This window comes from Dipodomys ordii, unplaced genomic scaffold (assembly GCF_000151885.1).
Source record: "Dipodomys ordii isolate 6190 unplaced genomic scaffold, Dord_2.0 Scaffold7, whole genome shotgun sequence".
Classification (NCBI taxonomy): Eukaryota; Metazoa; Chordata; class Mammalia; order Rodentia; family Heteromyidae; genus Dipodomys; species Dipodomys ordii.
This window is the reverse complement of record NW_012267223.1, coordinates 22,230,389-22,248,380: the sequence shown is the minus strand read 5'-3', so window position 1 is coordinate 22,248,380 and position 17,992 is coordinate 22,230,389. Positions and strand designations below refer to the sequence as shown.

At 41.4% G+C, this 17,992-nt stretch overlaps 3 protein-coding genes across 3 annotated transcripts in view; 1 reads left to right on the top strand and 2 right to left on the bottom strand.

Annotated features, from left to right (window-relative positions):
* Positions 1-1,630, bottom strand: part of LOC106002435 (keratin-associated protein 9-1-like) — an 8,456-nt gene extending 6,826 nt beyond the window's left edge. Inside the window, exon 1 of the mRNA XM_013037316.1 lies at positions 1,000-1,630. Within this exon, the coding sequence (XP_012892770.1) occupies positions 1,000-1,630 (631 nt within the window). The remainder of the gene's footprint in view (positions 1-999) is intronic.
* A 4,830-nt stretch (positions 1,631-6,460) lies between these two features.
* Positions 6,461-6,904, bottom strand: LOC106002423 (keratin-associated protein 9-2-like). The gene has a single exon (XM_013037305.1). The coding sequence runs from the start codon at positions 6,902-6,904 to the stop codon at positions 6,461-6,463; it is 444 nt and encodes a 147-aa protein (XP_012892759.1).
* A 5,427-nt stretch (positions 6,905-12,331) lies between these two features.
* LOC106003165 (keratin-associated protein 4-3-like) lies at positions 12,332-12,934 on the top strand. The gene has a single exon (XM_013037987.1). The coding sequence runs from the start codon at positions 12,332-12,334 to the stop codon at positions 12,932-12,934; it is 603 nt and encodes a 200-aa protein (XP_012893441.1).
* The last annotated feature ends 5,058 nt before the right edge of the window (positions 12,935-17,992 follow it).

Genomic DNA, 17,992 nt, shown 5'->3' with positions numbered 1-17,992 from the left:
AAAAGAAATAGCCTTCAAAGTATATATTGAAACCTATTAAAATATGTTTCCTTGTAGCTGCACTAATTTATTAAGGTTTTAAAACTTTAATATTTTACAATTATCATTAAAAGTTGCAACTATTTCACTTTGTATTCCCAGAGTGCAAACAGTAGGTGGTTGAAGAAGGAATAAATTATTCAACTAAACATTTTTTTAACGTTTTAGTGAGATTATCTTTCAGAAGCCGAAGAAGCATTAAAGTTTCTTTAGTTTTTTATTGAATATCCTTTGGTGGTTGACAATTTTTTTCTTTATTGGGTTATAACAGATGTCCATGCATGCAGGAAATCAGTTCATTTTCTGTTAAAGTTTTTATTATTTGTTAACAATATGTCTTCAAGGTATTTGATTTCATTCACATAATTTTAAGATAGAGTCTCCCTTGGTGATCCTAAACTCTCAATCCTTTTGCTTCAGCCTTGGGAGTGCTGGAATGACAGGTATAGACTATCAGACCTAGCTTCTTCATTTACAAAAAATCCCCAGTCAGATATATAGATACTTAGATTTTCTTTTCCTTTCCTTTACTTTCATTTCACTTCCTTTTCCTTTCCTTCCCTTCACTTCCTTTTCCTTTAGTTTCATTCCCTTTCCTTTCCTTTGCATTCCTTCCCCCTCCCTCGCTCACCCACTCTCTCTTTTTCTTTCTTCTCATTCCTTCCTTCCTTCCTTCCTTCCATCTTTCTTCCATCTTAATTTAAAGAGACAGTAATCAGTTTTTCCAGGTGAAGACCATGAATCCAGGTCTTGCTTGGTGTCACCAAGTAGCAACTAAACAAAGATCAGCTTGCTGAGCACACTCACAAATCTGTTCACAGGGAGATTGGCAGTTTGATGAGTGTTGGATACAATTAGGAGAAAAAAATGTGCTGAGCCTGGCATGGTTTTTGGCAGGTCTGAGAGTGGAAGGTTATTCTAGGCAGGTAGTGGGTCTGTGATGAGTTGATCAACAGCTACAGGGCTGGCAGCAGCTGGATCCACAGCCCTGGGACAGACAACCAGGCACACGGACACATGTGGGGTAGTAGCAGGTTCTTGTGCAGTACACAGGTCCCGAGCAAACTGGCTGGCAGCAGCTGGGCTGGCTGCAAGGCTGGCAGCAGCTAGACTCACAGCAGCGAGGCTGGCAGCAGGGCTGGCAGCAGCTAGACTCACTGCAGTTGGGCTGGCAGCAGGGCTGGCAGCAGCTAGACTCACAGCAACGGGGCTGGCAGCAGCTAGACTCACAGCAGCTGGGCTGGCAGCAAGGCTGGCAGCAGCTAGACTCACAGCAGCTGGGCTGGCAGCAGGGCTGGCAGCAGCTAGACACACAGCAGCAGGGCTGGCAGCTGGGTCTGCTGCAGCAGCTGGTCACACAGGTGGGTCTGAAGCGGGTTGTGCAGCAGGTAGTTTGGCAGCAGGGCTGGCAGCAGCTGGAGCTGCCGCAGCTGGGCTGGCAGCAGGGCTGGCAGCAGCTGGTGCTGCCGCAGCTGGGCTGGCAGCAGGGCTGGCAGCAGCTGGTCACGCAGGTGGGTCTCCAGCAGGTGGTTCTGCAGCAGGTGGTCCTGCAGCAGGTGGGCTGGCAGCAAGGGGAGCAGCAGTTGGTCATGGTAGCAGGTGTGGAGGATGGGCTTCTGTTCCCAGGTGAGTTTCCCTGAAATCTGTTGTCGCTTGGTCTATGGTGCCTTTTTATACTTGGTGCTCCAGAATTTGGACCAATAAGCACAAGTTATGTTTTTGTTTATGCTCATTTCCTCAACCCACTGCTTGAAGGAGGAAGTAGTTCCTAGATGCTGTCCATTTCCTTTGAGTAGTTTCCTTGTTTGCTTTCCTAATTGGCAACTAAGTAGCCTAGACTCTTTTCCGGCAATGAGAAATCAGTCATCATTCTGTGTGTCAGTGAAATGATAATCCCCTTCTTTGAAGACATGTTTAGTACTTGATCACCTAACAGGTCCAGTTTAGACTGGTGATAGGTTAGAAGTGTTCTTATAGTTTTCCTGGGTGCTACTTACTTTGGGAAGTACTTCTGTAGGGAGGGTGATGTTGATGAGTCATGATGCTGAATTAAAATCAGATTAAGGTTTGGAAACCACTCATATTGTACAAGCCTGGAAGCAGATTTATTTTCCTACTGCAAGCAATGAGGATCATTTCTGCAGAAGACAATAAACTAGAGAATTGGACTTGCTCTGTTAATTACTAACTTCATTTAAAATCATTTTTCTTTTCTTTTTCTTTTTTTATTGTGAGAATACCGTACAGAGGGGTTATAATTCCATGAGCAAGGTTATGACTACATTTCTTATCAAGCACTGTTGCATCCTCCTTTGTTTCCCCTCATTTTTCTTTTCTCTGAAAGTGAATGGCTTTGCCTCCTGTGGGCAAAGGCCTTCTGAGATGAAAATGAGAGAATATATAGAATATTCAGCTCCAGAGTTAGGGTTAAATATACTGCTGTATAAAATAAACCAACAAAATAAAAAACAAAAATCATAAGATATAGGATAATGTAATTTTTTTAGCCTGGTACTGTGGCTTATCCCTGAATTGCTAGCTACTTGGAAGGCTCAGACTGTGGTTTAAGATCAGCCTAGGCAGGGAAGGTTTGAGAGATCACTTCTCAACCCATAGCTAGACACAGTGATGTTTACTTGTTAGCCCAAGTTACATGCAAAGCTGAGATTGGGAGGATCGTGGTTCGGTGCCTAGCCTGAGCAGAAAAGTCCATGGACACTTCATCTCAATGGAAGACAAAGGTCAGAGGATTGAAGTGTGAAGCCAGCCTGGGCGGGAAAGTCTGTGAGACTCTTGTCTCTCATTAACCACCAAAAAGCAAAGAAAAAAAACCACCAAAAAGCTATGGCTTAAGTGGCAGATTTCCAGCCTTGAGTGAAAAGCTAAGGAGCAATGCCCAAGCCCTGAGTTCAAGCCTTGTTACAGACACACACACACACACACACACACACACACACACACACACACAAGCTGAACTCACGTACCTTAAACCCAGTTATACTTTTTACTTTGTTAAACTTTACAAGTGTGCTTTGCTGATTTTATTACCCAACATTTTGCTGTAAAACCTCAAGGTATGACTTCTTCCATGTTAACCTATTTACATCTATTTTTAAATTGTATTCAAATTAAATGGACTCATGTTTTCTCTTTCATTTGGGAACAGCAAGTTAAATGATTGGAAGGCACAATGAATGACTCATCCTGTGCTCAGAATATCAATGGTGCAGCTAAGAGTGCAGGAGGAAATGGAGGAGATGGTGAAGAAATTTATAAGGATTTGGATACCTTTAGGGATAAAGAGTTAAGTAAATGAAGATGACCCACAGAGGTTTTAACAAAAAGATCAGAAAATCTGGTAAGTTCTCTTTCAATAATATAAACAATAGTAAGGAAAAAAAACATCTCTGATGTAGTGAAGCGATGGTGTCTTTTCAGCAAGGTGTAAAAGGAGATTTGACTGGAAAAGGACATTTGTAACTCCAGAACTGTGATGGTCAATCTTGTTTTTTTGGCAGTGGAAAGAGGGGGTTGTTGGGTTTGAACTCAGGACCTGGGCATTGTGCCTGAGTTCTTTTACTCAGGGTTAGCATTCTACCACTTTAAGCCACAGTTCCACTTTTGATTTTGGAGTGGTTTGTTGAAGATTAGAGTCTCATGGGGACTTCTTGCCTTGGCTGGCTTTGCACTAAGATTCTCAGATCTCAGCCTCCTGAGTAGCTAGGATTACAGGTGTGAGCCACCAGTGCCTGGCTTGATGGTCAATCTTGATAGACCACTTGGTCAGATTGACAGGCCCCTAGTAGATGACCAATGCTCACCCCTGAGTGTCTGTGAGGGGATTTCTAGAGATGATGAGAAGACAATGAACTAATGAGTGGTTTAATCCATTTCTGGATCCAAAACCTGAATAGACTTAGGAAGTGTAGTAGTTATACTGTGGAAGGGGACCTTGGTTGGAAGAAGGAGGCTATTAGAGGTATGTTCTCTGGGGGGGGAGGGAAGGGTTGCTCTATCTTTCCCTGGCCCCTTCCTCTTGTCACTCTTCTCTGCTTCCTGACTGCCTTGATATGAACTGCTCCTACATGGCTGACATGTCTGAGGCTGAGTCACCCTCGATCTTTCCTTCTCACACATTGTTTCTGTCAGGAATTAGTAACAACAAAGATAAAACTGCCTAACACAGAACCTCATGTTATTGGAGACCCATCTAAAATGTAACCCATGATCCTAGTCTGACCCAGGCTGTGACGAAAGCCTCTGCTAGAAGAAGAGCTGCCTCCACTTCCTACTGCTGCCAGCCCAGCTGATACCAGGCTAAATGCTGACCCTCCATGATTCCCCTGTTGAACTTCCTGACCACCAGCCTTTGATAAGCATTGTGTGCTGCCAGTATGTTCGCCTTTCTCATTTACTTTGTCTATTGTCCCTGGCCTTGTGCCTACAATCACTGTGTATATTTATCCCCCAGTGGCCAAGCCACCAAGCAGCTATTTAAAGTAGCTATTTAAATCAATAAAACCCCAGAACCCCTAACTTCTATGTCTATTACCTTGGCATTCAGTCAGATGACCAAATGTCTCACATTACCTCATAGGAACAGTTGCCTATGTATCATAACCATTTGTGGTTCTCAATAATTACTTGTATTTGTATTTCAACAAAATATTTATAAAATGTTTATTTAAATTTGTTTACTTATTTAAATTTATTCATTTAAATAAAATCGGGACCGGGGTTCTGAATGTGAACAAAGGAAATGACTTGCATATAAGAATCAAAGCCTGTGTGAAAGAAAATGGGAAAGCATTAGATTTCTCCAAAAGCAGATTGCCTACTTTACCTGCCCTGGAGTTTCTTGAGATAAGAACCAGAACTTCTGCCCCACAGTATAACCCCTGCTTTCACTGTATTTGATGTCGGTATAATTTGTGGAGGGGAAGGGGAAAAACAAATTGTTTAAATATGGATACAGGTGGACCCATTGCAACAATGAGATGTACAAGTCATTATGTCGAACAATGAACTTTACAACTTTGGTGTGGGGAGGGGGGGCAGAGAGGGGGAACGGGGAGGATTGGTTGGGGAGGTGGGAAGGGGGGAGGATGGGAAGTGATGGGAAGGGGAAACAAAGGAGGAGGCTACAATGCTTGATAAGAAATGTACTCATTACCTTGCTCATGTAACTGTAACCCCTCTGTACAGTATTTTCACAATAAAAAACTTACTTAAAAAAACCCAGAACTACTCTTTAACTACATTTGATATAATGATGAAGCAGCAAGTTATTGGGATGTGCATAAGATGAATGAGTTCTGGTCCTGAAGCTAATTCACCATGCTATCTTCCATTGCCAGTGGGCTGCAGGCATGGATGGTATTCTTGAGCCTGCATAGCAAGCACTAGACCCTGAGTTCAAACCCCACTGCCACCAAAAGAAATAGCCTTCAAAGTATATATTGAAACCTATTAAAATATGTTTCCTTGTAGCTGCACTAATTTATTAAGGTTTTAAAACTTTAATATTTTACAATTATCATTAAAAGTTGCAACTATTTCACTTTGTATTCCCAGAGTGCAAACAGTAGGTGGTTGAAGAAGGAATAAATTATTCAACTAAACATTTTTTTAACGTTTTAGTGAGATTATCTTTCAGAAGCCGAAGAAGCATTAAAGTTTCTTTAGTTTTTTATTGAATATCCTTTGGTGGTTGACAATTTTTTTCTTTATTGGGTTATAACAGATGTCCATGCATGCAGGAAATCAGTTCATTTTCTGTTAAAGTTTTTATTATTTGTTAACAATATGTCTTCAAGGTATTTGATTTCATTCACATAATTTTAAGATAGAGTCTCCCTTGGTGATCCTAAACTCTCAATCCTTTTGCTTCAGCCTTGGGAGTGCTGGAATGACAGGTATAGACTATCAGACCTAGCTTCTTCATTTACAAAAAATCCCCAGTCAGATATATAGATACTTAGATTTTCTTTTCCTTTCCTTTACTTTCATTTCACTTCCTTTTCCTTTCCTTCCCTTCACTTCCTTTTCCTTTAGTTTCATTCCCTTTCCTTTCCTTTGCATTCCTTCCCCCTCCCTCGCTCACCCACTCTCTCTTTTTCTTTCTTCTCATTCCTTCCTTCCTTCCTTCCTTCCATCTTTCTTCCATCTTAATTTAAAGAGACAGTAATCAGTTTTTCCAGGTGAAGACCATGAATCCAGGTCTTGCTTGGTGTCACCAAGTAGCAACTAAACAAAGATCAGCTTGCTGAGCACACTCACAAATCTGTTCACAGGGAGATTGGCAGTTTGATGAGTGTTGGATACAATTAGGAGAAAAAAATGTGCTGAGCCTGGCATGGTTTTTGGCAGGTCTGAGAGTGGAAGGTTATTCTAGGCAGGTAGTGGGTCTGTGATGAGTTGATCAACAGCTACAGGGCTGGCAGCAGCTGGATCCACAGCCCTGGGACAGACAACCAGGCACACGGACACATGTGGGGTAGTAGCAGGTTCTTGTGCAGTACACAGGTCCCGAGCAAACTGGCTGGCAGCAACTGGACTGACCGCAAGGCTGGCAGCAGCTAGACTCACAGCAGCTGGGCTGGCAGCAGGGCTGGCAGCAGCTGGAGCTGCCGCAGCTGGGCTGGCAGCAGGGCTGGCAGCAGCTAGACTCACAGCAGCGAGGCTGGCAGCAGAGCTGGCAGCAGCTGGGCTGGCAGCAAGGCTGGCAGCAGCTAGACTCACAGCAGCTGGGCTGGCAGCAGGGCTGGCAGCAGCTGGTCACGCAGGTGGGTCTCCAGCAGGTGGTTCTGCAGCAGGTGGTCCTGCAGCAGGTGGGCTGGCAGCAAGGGGAGCAGCAGTTGGTCATGGTAGCAGGTGTGGAGGATGGGCTTCTGTTCCCAGGTGAGTTTCCCTGAAATCTGTTGTCGCTTGGTCTATGGTGCCTTTTTATACTTGGTGCTCCAGAATTTGGACCAATAAGCACAAGTTATGTTTTTGTTTATGCTCATTTCCTCAACCCACTGCTTGAAGGAGGAAGTAGTTCCTAGATGCTGTCCATTTCCTTTGAGTAGTTTCCTTGTTTGCTTTCCTAATTGGCAACTAAGTAGCCTAGACTCTTTTCCGGCAATGAGAAATCAGTCATCATTCTGTGTGTCAGTGAAATGATAATCCCCTTCTTTGAAGACATGTTTAGTACTTGATCACCTAACAGGTCCAGTTTAGACTGGTGATGGGTTAGAAGTGTTCTTATAGTTTTTCTGGGTGCTACTTACTTTGGGAAGTACTTCTGTAGGGAGGGTGATGTTGATGAGTCATGATGCTGAATTAAAATCAGATTAAGGTTTGGAAACCACTCATATTGTACAAGCCTGGAAGCAGATTTATTTTCCTGCTGCAAGCAATGAGGATCATTTCTGCAGAAGACAATAGACTAGAGAATTGGACTTCATTTAAAATCATTTTTCTTTTCTTTTTCTTTTTTTATTGTGAGAATACCGTACAGAGGGGTTACAATTCCATGAGCAAGGTAATGACTACATTTCTTATCAAGCACTGTTGCGTCCTCCTTTGTTTCCCCTCATTTTTCTTTTCTCTGAAAGTGAATGGCTTTGCCTCCTGTGGGCAAAGGCCTTCTGAGATGAAAATGAGAGAATATATAGAATATTCAGCTCCAGAGTTAGGGTTAAATATACTGCTGTATAAAATAAACCAACAAAATAAAAAACAAAAATCATAGGATATAGGATAATGTAATTTTTTTAGCCTGGTACTGTGGCTTATCCCTGAATTGCTAGCTACTTGGAAGGCTCAGACTGTGGTTTAAGATCAGCCTAGGCAGGGAAGGTTTGAGAGATCACTTCTCAACCCATAGCTAGACACAGTGATGTTTACTTGTTAGCCCAAGTTACATGCAAAGCTGAGATTGGGAGGATCGTGGTTCGGTGCCTAGCCTGAGCAGAAAAGTCCATGGACACTTCATCTCAATGGAAGACAAAGGTCAGAGGATTGCAGTGTGAAGCCAGTCTTGGCAGAAAAGTCTGTGAGACTCTTGTCTCTCATTAATCACCAAAAAGCAAAGAAAAAAAACCACCAAAAAGCTATGGCTTAAGTGGCAGATTTCCAGCCTTGAGTGAAAAGCTAGGGAGCAATGCCCAAGCCCTGAGTTCAAGCCTTGTTACAGACACACACACACACACACACACACACACACACACACACACAAGCTGAACTCCCGTACCTTAAACCCAGTTATACTTTTTACTTTGTTAAATTTTACAAGTGTGCTTTGCTGATTTTAGTACCCAACATTTTGCTGTAAAACCTCAAGGTATGACTTCTTCCATGTTAACCTATTTACATCTATTTTTAAATTGTATTCAAATTAAGTGGACTCATGTCTTCTCTTTCATTTGGGAACAGCAAGTTAAATGATTGGAAGGCACAATGAATGACTCATCCTGTGCTCAGAATATCAATGGTGCAGCTAAGAGTGCAGGAGGAAATGGAGGAGATGGTGAAGAAATTTATAAGGATTTGGATAGCTTTAGGGATAAAGAGTTAAGTAAATGAAGATGACCCACAGAGGTTTTAACAAAAAGATCAGAAAATCTGGTAAGTTCTCTTTCAATAATATAAACAATAGTAAGGAAAAAAAACATCTCTGATGTAGTGAAGCGATGGTGTCTTTTCAGCAAGGTGTAGAAGGAGATTTGACTGGAAAAGGACATTTGTAACTCCAGAACTGTGATGGTCAATCTTGTTTTTTTTGGGTCCGGTTGTGGGGCCTGAACTCTGGGCCTGTGTGCTGTCTCTCAACTCTTCAGCTCAAGGGTAGCACTCTACCACTTGAGCCACAGCGCCACTTCCGGCTTTTTTTTTCTTTTTGCTTATGTGGTGCTGAGGAATCAAACCCAGGGCCTCATGCATACAAAGCAAGCACTCTACCACTGAGCCACCTTCCCAGCCCCCAATCTTGCTTTTTTGGTAGTGGAAGGAGGGGCTTGTTGGGTTTGAACTCAGGGCCTGGGCACTGTCCCTGAGTTCTTTTACTCAGGGTTAGCATTCTGCCACTATAAAGCACAGTCCCACTTCTGATTTTGGAGTGGTTTGTTGAAGATTAGAGTCTCATGGGGACTTCTTGCCTTGGCTGGCTTTGCACTAAGATTCTCAGATCTCAGCCTCCTGAGTAGCTAGGATTACAGGTGTGAGCCACCAGTGCCTGACTTGATGATCAATCTTGATAGACCACTTGGTCAGATTGACAGGCCCCTAGGAGATGAGCAATGCTCACCCCTGAGTGTCTGTGAGGGGATTTCTAGAGATGATGAGAAGACAATGAACTAATGAGTGGTTTAATCCATTTCTGGATCCAAAACCTGAATAGACTTAGGAAGTGTAGTAGTTATACTGTGGAAGGGGACCTTGGTTGGAAGAAGGAGGCTATTAGAGGTATGTTCTCTGGGGGGGGAGGGAAGGGTTGCTCTATCTTTCCCTGGCCCCTTCCTCTTGTCACTCTTCTCTGCTTCCTGACTGCCTTGATATGAACTGCTCCTACATGGCTGACATGTCTGAGGCTGAGTCACCCTCGATCTTTCCTTCTCACACATTGTTTCTGTCAGGAATTAGTAACAACAAAGATAAAACTGCCTAACACAGAACCTCATGTTATTGGAGACCCATCTAAAATGTAACCCATGATCCTAGTCTGACCCAGGCTGTGACGAAAGCCTCTGCTAGAAGAAGAGCTGCCTCCACTTCCCACTGCTGCCAGCCCAGCTGATACCAGGCTAAATGCTGGCCCCCCATCCTCCATGATTCCCCTGTTGAACTTCCTGACCACCAGCCTTTGATAAGCATTGTGTGCTGCCAGTATGTTCGCCTTTCTCATTTTCTTTGTCTATTGTCCCTGGCCTTGTGCCTACAATCACTGTGTATATTTATCCCCCAGTGGCCAAGCCACCAAGCAGCTATTTAAAGTAGCTATTTAAATCAATAAAACCCCAGAACTCCTAACTTCTATGTCTATTACCTTGACATTCAGTCAGATGACCAAATGTCTCACATTACTTCATAGGAACATGTGCCTAGTCTTACCACTGCTGAGCATGGGTTGGTTGTGGCTAGGAATTATGTGTTATAGGATGACTATGTCCCAATAAATGCTTACTCTCTTGTATCATAACCATTTGTGGTTCTTAATAATTACTTGTATTTGTATTTCAACAAAATATTTATAAATTGTTTATTTACATTTGTTTACTTATTTAAATTTATTCATTTAAATAAAATCGGGACCGGGATTCTGAATGTGAACAAAGGAAATGACTTGCATGTAAGAATCAAAGCCTGTGTGAAAGAAAATGAGAAAGCATTAGATTTCTCCAAAAGCAGATTGCCTACTTTACCTGCCCTGGAGTTTCTTGAGACAAGAAGCAGAACTTCTGGGGGCTGGATGGTGGGTATAGTTGAGGAGGTGGGAAGGAAGGGATGGTAGGGGAAAAACAAAGGAGGAGGCAACTATGCTTGACAAGAAATGTACTCTTTACCTTGCTCATGTAACTGTAACCCTTCTATACAGTATTTTCACAATAAAAAACTTACTTAAATCAATCAGAACTTCTCTTTAACTACATTTAATATAAGGATGAAGCAGCAAGTTCTTGGGATGTGCATAAGATGAATGAGTTCTGGTCCTGAAGCTAATTCACCATGCTATCTTCCATTGCCAGTGGGCTGCAGGCATGGATGGTATTCTTGAGCCTGCATAGCAAGCACTAGACCCTGAGTTCAAACCCCACTGCCACAAAAAGAAATAGCCTTCAAAGTATATATTGAAACCTATTAAAATATGCTTCCTTGTAGCTGCACTAATTTATTAAGGTTTTAAAACTTTAATATTTTACAATTATCATTAAAAGTTGCAACTATTTCACTTTATATTCCCAGAGTGCAAACAGTAGGTGGTTGAAGAAGGAATAAATTATTCAACTAAACATTTTTTTAACGTTTTTAGTGAGACTATCTTTCAGAAGCTTAAGAAGCATTGAATTTTCTTTCTTAGTGAAATGACTAGCTCTTTATTGAATATCCTTTGGTGGTTGACAATTTTTTTCTTTATTGGGTTATAACAGATGTACATGCATGCAGAAAATCAGTTCATTTTCTGTTAAAGTTTTTATTATTTGTTAACAATATGTCTTCAAGCTATTTGATTTCATTCACATATTTTTAAGATAGAGTCTCCCTTGGTGATCCTAAACTCTCAATCCTTTTGCTTCAGCCTTGGGAGTGCTGGAATGACAGGTATAGACTACCAGATCTAGCTTCTTCATTTACAAAAATTCGCCAGTCAGATGTATAGATACTTAGATTTTCTTCTTTTCCCCTCCTTCCCCCTCCTTAGCCCTTTCTTTCTTTCTTTCTTTCTTTCTTTCTTTCTTTCTTTCTTTCTTTCTTTCTTTCTTTCTTTCTTTCTTTCTTTCTTTCTTTCTTTTTTCCTTTCTTCCTTTCGCCTTTCTTTTTCTTTCCTTTTCTTTCGTGACTTGATTGCACTGGAGCTTGAACTCAGTACCTGGGTGCTGTCCCTTGGCTTTTTTTTCTCTAGGCTGACACATTACCACCTGAGCCACACCTTCACTTCCAGGTTAATTGGAGATAAGAATCTCATGGATGTTCTTGCCTTGGATGACTTTGAACCACAATCACATCAGTTTGGTTTATAGATGAAAGCCACCATTGCCAGGCCTAAGTTTTGTTATAAAATTATTAACTATTAACTATCCTGTCTTATAAAAATCATACTGATTCAAATATTTCAAGAAAATTTCCAAGTTTGGTTCTGTACTTTCATATGATTTGCTGTTGATCTTAAAAGAGTCTAGAAAACAAGGAATGGAGTTGTAGAGGACAAGAATGAGTTGCAAAGCCCTCACACTGACACATGGAAGGTTGAAATTTATATGATCTTTCACATGACAACCACTCAGAGGAGCAACATGAAGAGTCCTTGACTTTAGATGATAAACATAAGGAAGTGTGGACCAAGGTGACTCAGGAGAAAACACTGGGTTTGATAAACTTAAGGCAGAAATGCATACTCCCTGACCTTTATATAGAATCTTCCACAACTAACTCATTTGGTAATTGTTTCTCTATTAAATAAACAATAACAAGGAAATAGCCCTTCGCAGAGTGAGACCAGCCGGGTATAAAAGTGGACACAGTGTAGGAGACTCCCACATCTGAGAAACTCACTCTCTTGGAAACCTATCTAGAACCTCCATCCCCAGACACCATGGTCAACTCCTGTTGTGGCTCCACCTGCTCTGAGCAGGGCTGTGGCCAGGAGACCTGCTGCCAGCCCAGCTGTGGTGGTTCTAGCTGCTGTCGTCCTACCTGCTGTCAGACCACCTGCTGCCAGACCACCTGCTGCCGCCCCAGCTGTTGCCGCCCAGTCTGCTGCCAGACCACCTGCTGCCGCCCCAGCTGCGGTGTGTCCAGCTGCTGCCGCCCCAGCTGCTGCCAGACCACCTGCTGCCGCCCCAGCTGTGGTGTGTCCAGCTGCTGCCGCCCCAGCTGCTGCCAGACCACCTGCTGCCGCCCCAGCTGTGGTGTGTCCAGCTGCTGCCGCCCCAGCTGCAGTGTGTCCAGCTGCTGCCGCCCAGTCTGCTGCCAGACCACCTGCTGCCACCCCAGCTGTGGTGTGTCCAGCTGCTGCCAGACCACCTGCTGCCGCCCCAGCTGTGGTGTGTCCAGCTGCTGCCGCCCCAGCTGCAGTATGTCCAGCTGCTGCCGCCCAGTCTGCTGCCAGACCACCTGCTGCCGCCCCAGCTGTGGTGTGTCCAGCTGCTGCCAGACCACCTGCTGCCGCCCCAGCTGCTGCCAGAACACCTGCTAACGTACAACTTGCTGTCCCATTGGCTGTTGTGGGTCTCATTGAACCTCCCATCTGACGACCAACCCGAGAGTCAGTCATCCTTACAACAGTGCCACCCACAGCAACTTTTCCCTGTGTTGAATGGTCACCAGCTTTCTTATCCTGCTACACGAGGAAGAACTGTGCCGAAGGACATCTCTCTACATTTAAACATCACTCATCAGTCCCATGAGTGTCCCCAGCCAGGCCACAGATACACAATGCCCTCATTCTCAGCCCTCAAGTCCATGACTGTCCTCTTTGTCTTTTCAATTATGTGTTAATTATTCTTCAATAAATATTACTTTGCCATCAGAAATTCTTGCATTTTCTTTTATTTTTTTTATTTTCTGTTTGATGGTCAGTTTCTTTTCTCATGCTATTTATTTCAAGGTGAAGAAAAGTTTCTGTACCCAGGATAAAAGCTGATTTTGCTAGAATACTGATTTTGTTAGACTGTTGATTTTACCAGTACATTCTTATGCTTATCATGGCCCAGTTTGCATCAACTGAGAAACCGAATCAAACTAAATATCCACCAACTGATGGGTGTATAAACAAAATGTTGTAATGCATAATGGAACACAAGTCATCCACAAAAATGAATGAAATCCTGTCACTTGTAGTACCATGGATGGAGCTAGAATAGGTGATGTTAAGTGGAATCAGCCAGGCACAGAGAGAAAAAAGTTCTGCATGACATCACTCATACGTGGAATCTAAAAAAGTTAATCTTATAGAAGTAAAAAAAAGTAGAAAAGTGGTTACCAGAAGCTGGGGAGAGTAAGGGGTAAGGTTGGCTTATAATAAAGTTACCCTTAAATGACAGAAATAAGTTATGGTGTTCCATTGTACAGTAAGGTGTCTATGTATTGCTTTGAAATATATAGAATCTTATATAAGATTTTATATAGAAAGCTAGAAGAAATGGTGTTGACTGTTTTCAACATCAATAAGTGATAACTATTTGAGAAGGTAAATATGCTTACCCTGATTTGAACATATGTATGAGGAGCATGTATCAAAACATCAGGTGATGTCCTATAAATATATACAGCTTTTATATGCCAATTATAAAAACAAAGAAAGGGCTGGATGTGGTGATGCATACCTAGAATCCTTAGCTTCTTGAGAGTCAGAAATAGGAGTCATGGTTTGAGGCTAGTCCAGGCAAAATGTGAGTAAGATTTATTGGGGGAAAAAAGCCAGCTCTGGTGGTACTCATCTGTAATCCTAGCTATTTGGGAAGTGAAGGCAGGAGGCTCATGGTCTGAGGCCAGCCCAGGAAAAGGCCTAAGATCTTATCTGAAAACAAAACCCTAAAGCAAAGCAAAAGAGTCTGGAAGTATAGCTAAAATAGTAGAATGCTTTCCTAATAAGCTTGGGCACTGAGTTCAAACCTGAAGGAAGGAAAGGAAGGAGAGAGAGGTGGATGGAAGGGAGGGAGAAAAGAAGACATATTAACTAACAATAGCTTTCTTATTTAGTGGATAAGATGATGGATCACCTGGTATGTCCATTGAACTTATGGATGATTCACTCTACAACCTTAGATTTAATAGGGAGACATGTCAGGTATAGTATGTTTGGAATATTACTAAAAAAGAGGAATGTGTTGCTGGAAGAAGAACAATATCCATGAATTGGTTCACATACATAAAATGTATCAAGTCTAAAAATTCAGGAGAGTATACACAGCCCATAAAACATAAGCCAAGGTAAAATCAGAGGATTGAATGACTGCTAAATGTTCATATTCTTATAATCTTTCTCTTAGTGATGTCTGTACTATTTTTTTTGGTGGTATTAAAATCAGAGCCTTGTACACAGTAGGTAAAATGCTCTACTACTGAGCTACATTTCCTGGCTCTAAATGTTCATATGGGAGAATTATTGTTCAAAAGATACCAAGAAACCATTGCAATCCTTTCAAGGGTTAGGAGAAGCTAGATGTAAAGATTAATTCATAGAGTCTTAATTCATTCATTAATTCATAGGGACTTGCTGTGGTTGGTCCTCTGAGGAGAAAGGGCTCTGGAATGTCAGATTGAAGCCACAGATGCAGCGGGAAAGTCAGTGTGTGTAATGGATAAGACATGTCAGCTATGGGAAGATAAGTGATGCAAGGTAAGTTGGAAATACTGGGTGAGTTCTATTTTTATGGTGCCTGACACATGAGTGACATCCATCCAGTCATGCTCCATTGAAGTTTCAAACATAAGGTTTGCAGGTGTGTCTAACTATGACACATGGACTCATTCAAAACGATCTGGCTGAAGTTACCTCTACAACGTGCTAATCACGCAGTGAATTTTCAAGCAGTTCTCTTCCATTGTAAAGTCATATCTGCAGATTTAAGAGCTGCAGACTAACTCTGGGCAAAGTCTTTTAGTTGGGAAGAGAATAAAAGGGAAACAAAGGCATCACAAGCATAACATGTTCAGACATGAATGGAGTGGTAATGGAATACAACAATCATATCCTCAGTCTTCACGTGAGGATACACACATCCAAAATATAGGGAATAGTCTTCATCCTTTAGAAGGAAATCCTGACATTTGTGAAAATGTGGAGCAATCTACGGAACAATATGTTAAATAAAATAAGCCAGACAGGATTCTATACAAGATATCACTTACACTCAATCCAAAAGAGTCAAACTCAAACTCACTGAAGGAAACAGAGTATACAGATAGCTGCGAGGAATAATAGTAACAGGAATGGGGAAAATGTTCATCAAAGAATTTTAGTTATACAAGATGAACAAGTTTTGGAAATCTAATGTACAACAATAAGAACACAGTTATTGGTATTGAATTGTATAATCAAAATTTACTAAAACAGTACACCTTAAATATTCCTTCTGTAAAAGGGTCATCATGTGAGGCAAAAGATTTGTTAATTATACAGATTGGTGTAAAAAATTCACAATGTAGACCTATATCAAAATACCTTAAGTACACACATTTTATTTGTTAATTGTATCTGAAAAATAGCTAAGATGAAACACTTCCAAGAATATAAAATAAAAGAAGCATGGTACCATGATACTAGATGGGGTGACAGGCTGAGTGTTGGAAGAGATTACTGGAGAAGGTAATGTTACCAAAGTCTTAAAGGACAAGTAGCATGGAGTGTCTACGGTTTCTGAAGTAGAAATGGAGGCTCTTAAGCACCATTTATTGCTTACAGGACTCCAGCTTTACAATTCTCCAAAAGGCTTTCCAAGAACATTTCTGACTAACTTAAAGCTCATGTTTGTAAACACGTGTCTTCTGTTGTGAGCCCAGTTATGAGTCACTGGGGATTTTCACTCCCCAATCCGCCCTTCTCCCTTGACCCTGTGGATATGGAACTTAGCAGACTGTGGAATCAGCAACTCACTTTCCTTCTGAGAATGATTCATCTCTAAGAGCATTATATATTCCTGGGGAATGTTGAGTGTTGGGACAATTATTCATTACTTACTGCTTTTACATTTTCTCCTCCTATGATCCATGCTATTGATGGCCAAATAAAACCTATTTTTTAAGATAAAACATCATAATTTAGTTTTAGTTATTTTTATTTGTTTTGTTTTTAAATTTTAATTTTATTGTCAAGATGATGTGCAGAGGGGTTATAGTTACATATATAAGGTAATGAGTCTTGTCAAACATTGTTACTCCCTTCCTCATTTTTCTCCTACTTTCTCTCCTCCCCAGTGGCCTCTGCCAAGTTGTGAAGTTCATTGCTAACATGTTATCTTGTTGCATTGGTTCTACCCTTGTCCTTTGTCTCACTATTTTATTGTTCTCCTTACCTTCCCTCATCCAGATAAACATATATACAATACCCAGGGTACCAAAATAAAATACAGTGACAACAAGGGATAAACCATAGGGAAAAAAAGAAAAAAAATAAGAAAAATAAATAACTTCACATAATACATTAAAAACAACAACAAAGAAAAACCTCTTGTTTCCATATCTTGAAGCTCATTTTGCCTAACACCATCTTATATAGTCATATGTACACAGCTGAGCTATTGTGATCCTCTTCTAGGACCATCCTAGACATACACTAATTATTATAAATGAGGGAAACCATGGAGCCTATGTTTCTTTGGGTCTGGCTTACTTCACTCAATATGATTTTCATTGCAGCATTATTGACCATAGCTAAGATATGGAACCAACCCAGATACTCCTCAGTAGATGAATGGATCAAGAAAATGTGGTATATAAACCCAATGGAATTCTATGCTTCCATGAGAAAGAATGGCATTACCCCATTCACAAGGAAATGGAAAGATTTTTTTAAAAAATCATATTATTTTTAGTACTTTGATTTGTTCACCATGACCAGTTTTAGTTCTTGGTATTGGGGAGGGGGTGTTGTAGGAAGTACCATTCATCTATTGTTCTTTAGGAACTCAAAGTTCTTCCAATTATTGTCCATCAGTTCTACAATAATGAGTAATAAAATGTCTGATGCACCTGGAGCACCTGGGAGATTCAGGAGGTAAGGCCCTTTCAGTGAGAAACTGGAATTTGTTTTTTTTTTGTTTGTTTGTTTTCTTGCTAGCTCTACACTGAACTAGAGGGAGTAGCCATTGACAATGTACCTAAGCCTGTTGAAAAGTGCTTCTTTGATCTCTGTTGTCCATGGGGACTCTTGAATTTAAGAGGCAGTCCCTTTGATGAGCGCTATAAAAGTTAAGAGTGCTTGCTGGGTGGTCCAACTCCTTTCAAGGAGAAGATGGAGACTTGGTTTTATTGAGGTGGGCAGGGGATGAAAGTCTTACTAATTACCTCTGCTGTCAATTCTTAGATGCATACTAGAAGCCTGATTCTGGGTTACAGCTAGGAGAATGTGCAGTCAGATTCCTCCAGGACTTGGTATTATTGCTTCCTCTGTATGATCTGAGACAAGAGCTGGGAGTTAGTCAATTGAAGGAGGGATAGCTTGCCTGCATAGTTAAAGCCATCTCTTTGTTCCAGAAAGCTAGCAAACATGGAGTCTCCTTACCATTCTCTATGCTAGGTGATTTAAAAGCTA

What these genes read in the sequence shown, in the direction of transcription:
- LOC106002423 (XM_013037305.1), bottom strand. Translation starts at nt 6,904, where the DNA reads ATGACCAACTGCTGCTCCCCTTGCTGCCAGCCCACCTGCTGCAGGACC.
- LOC106003165 (XM_013037987.1), top strand. Translation starts at nt 12,332, where the DNA reads ATGGTCAACTCCTGTTGTGGCTCCACCTGCTCTGAGCAGGGCTGTGGC.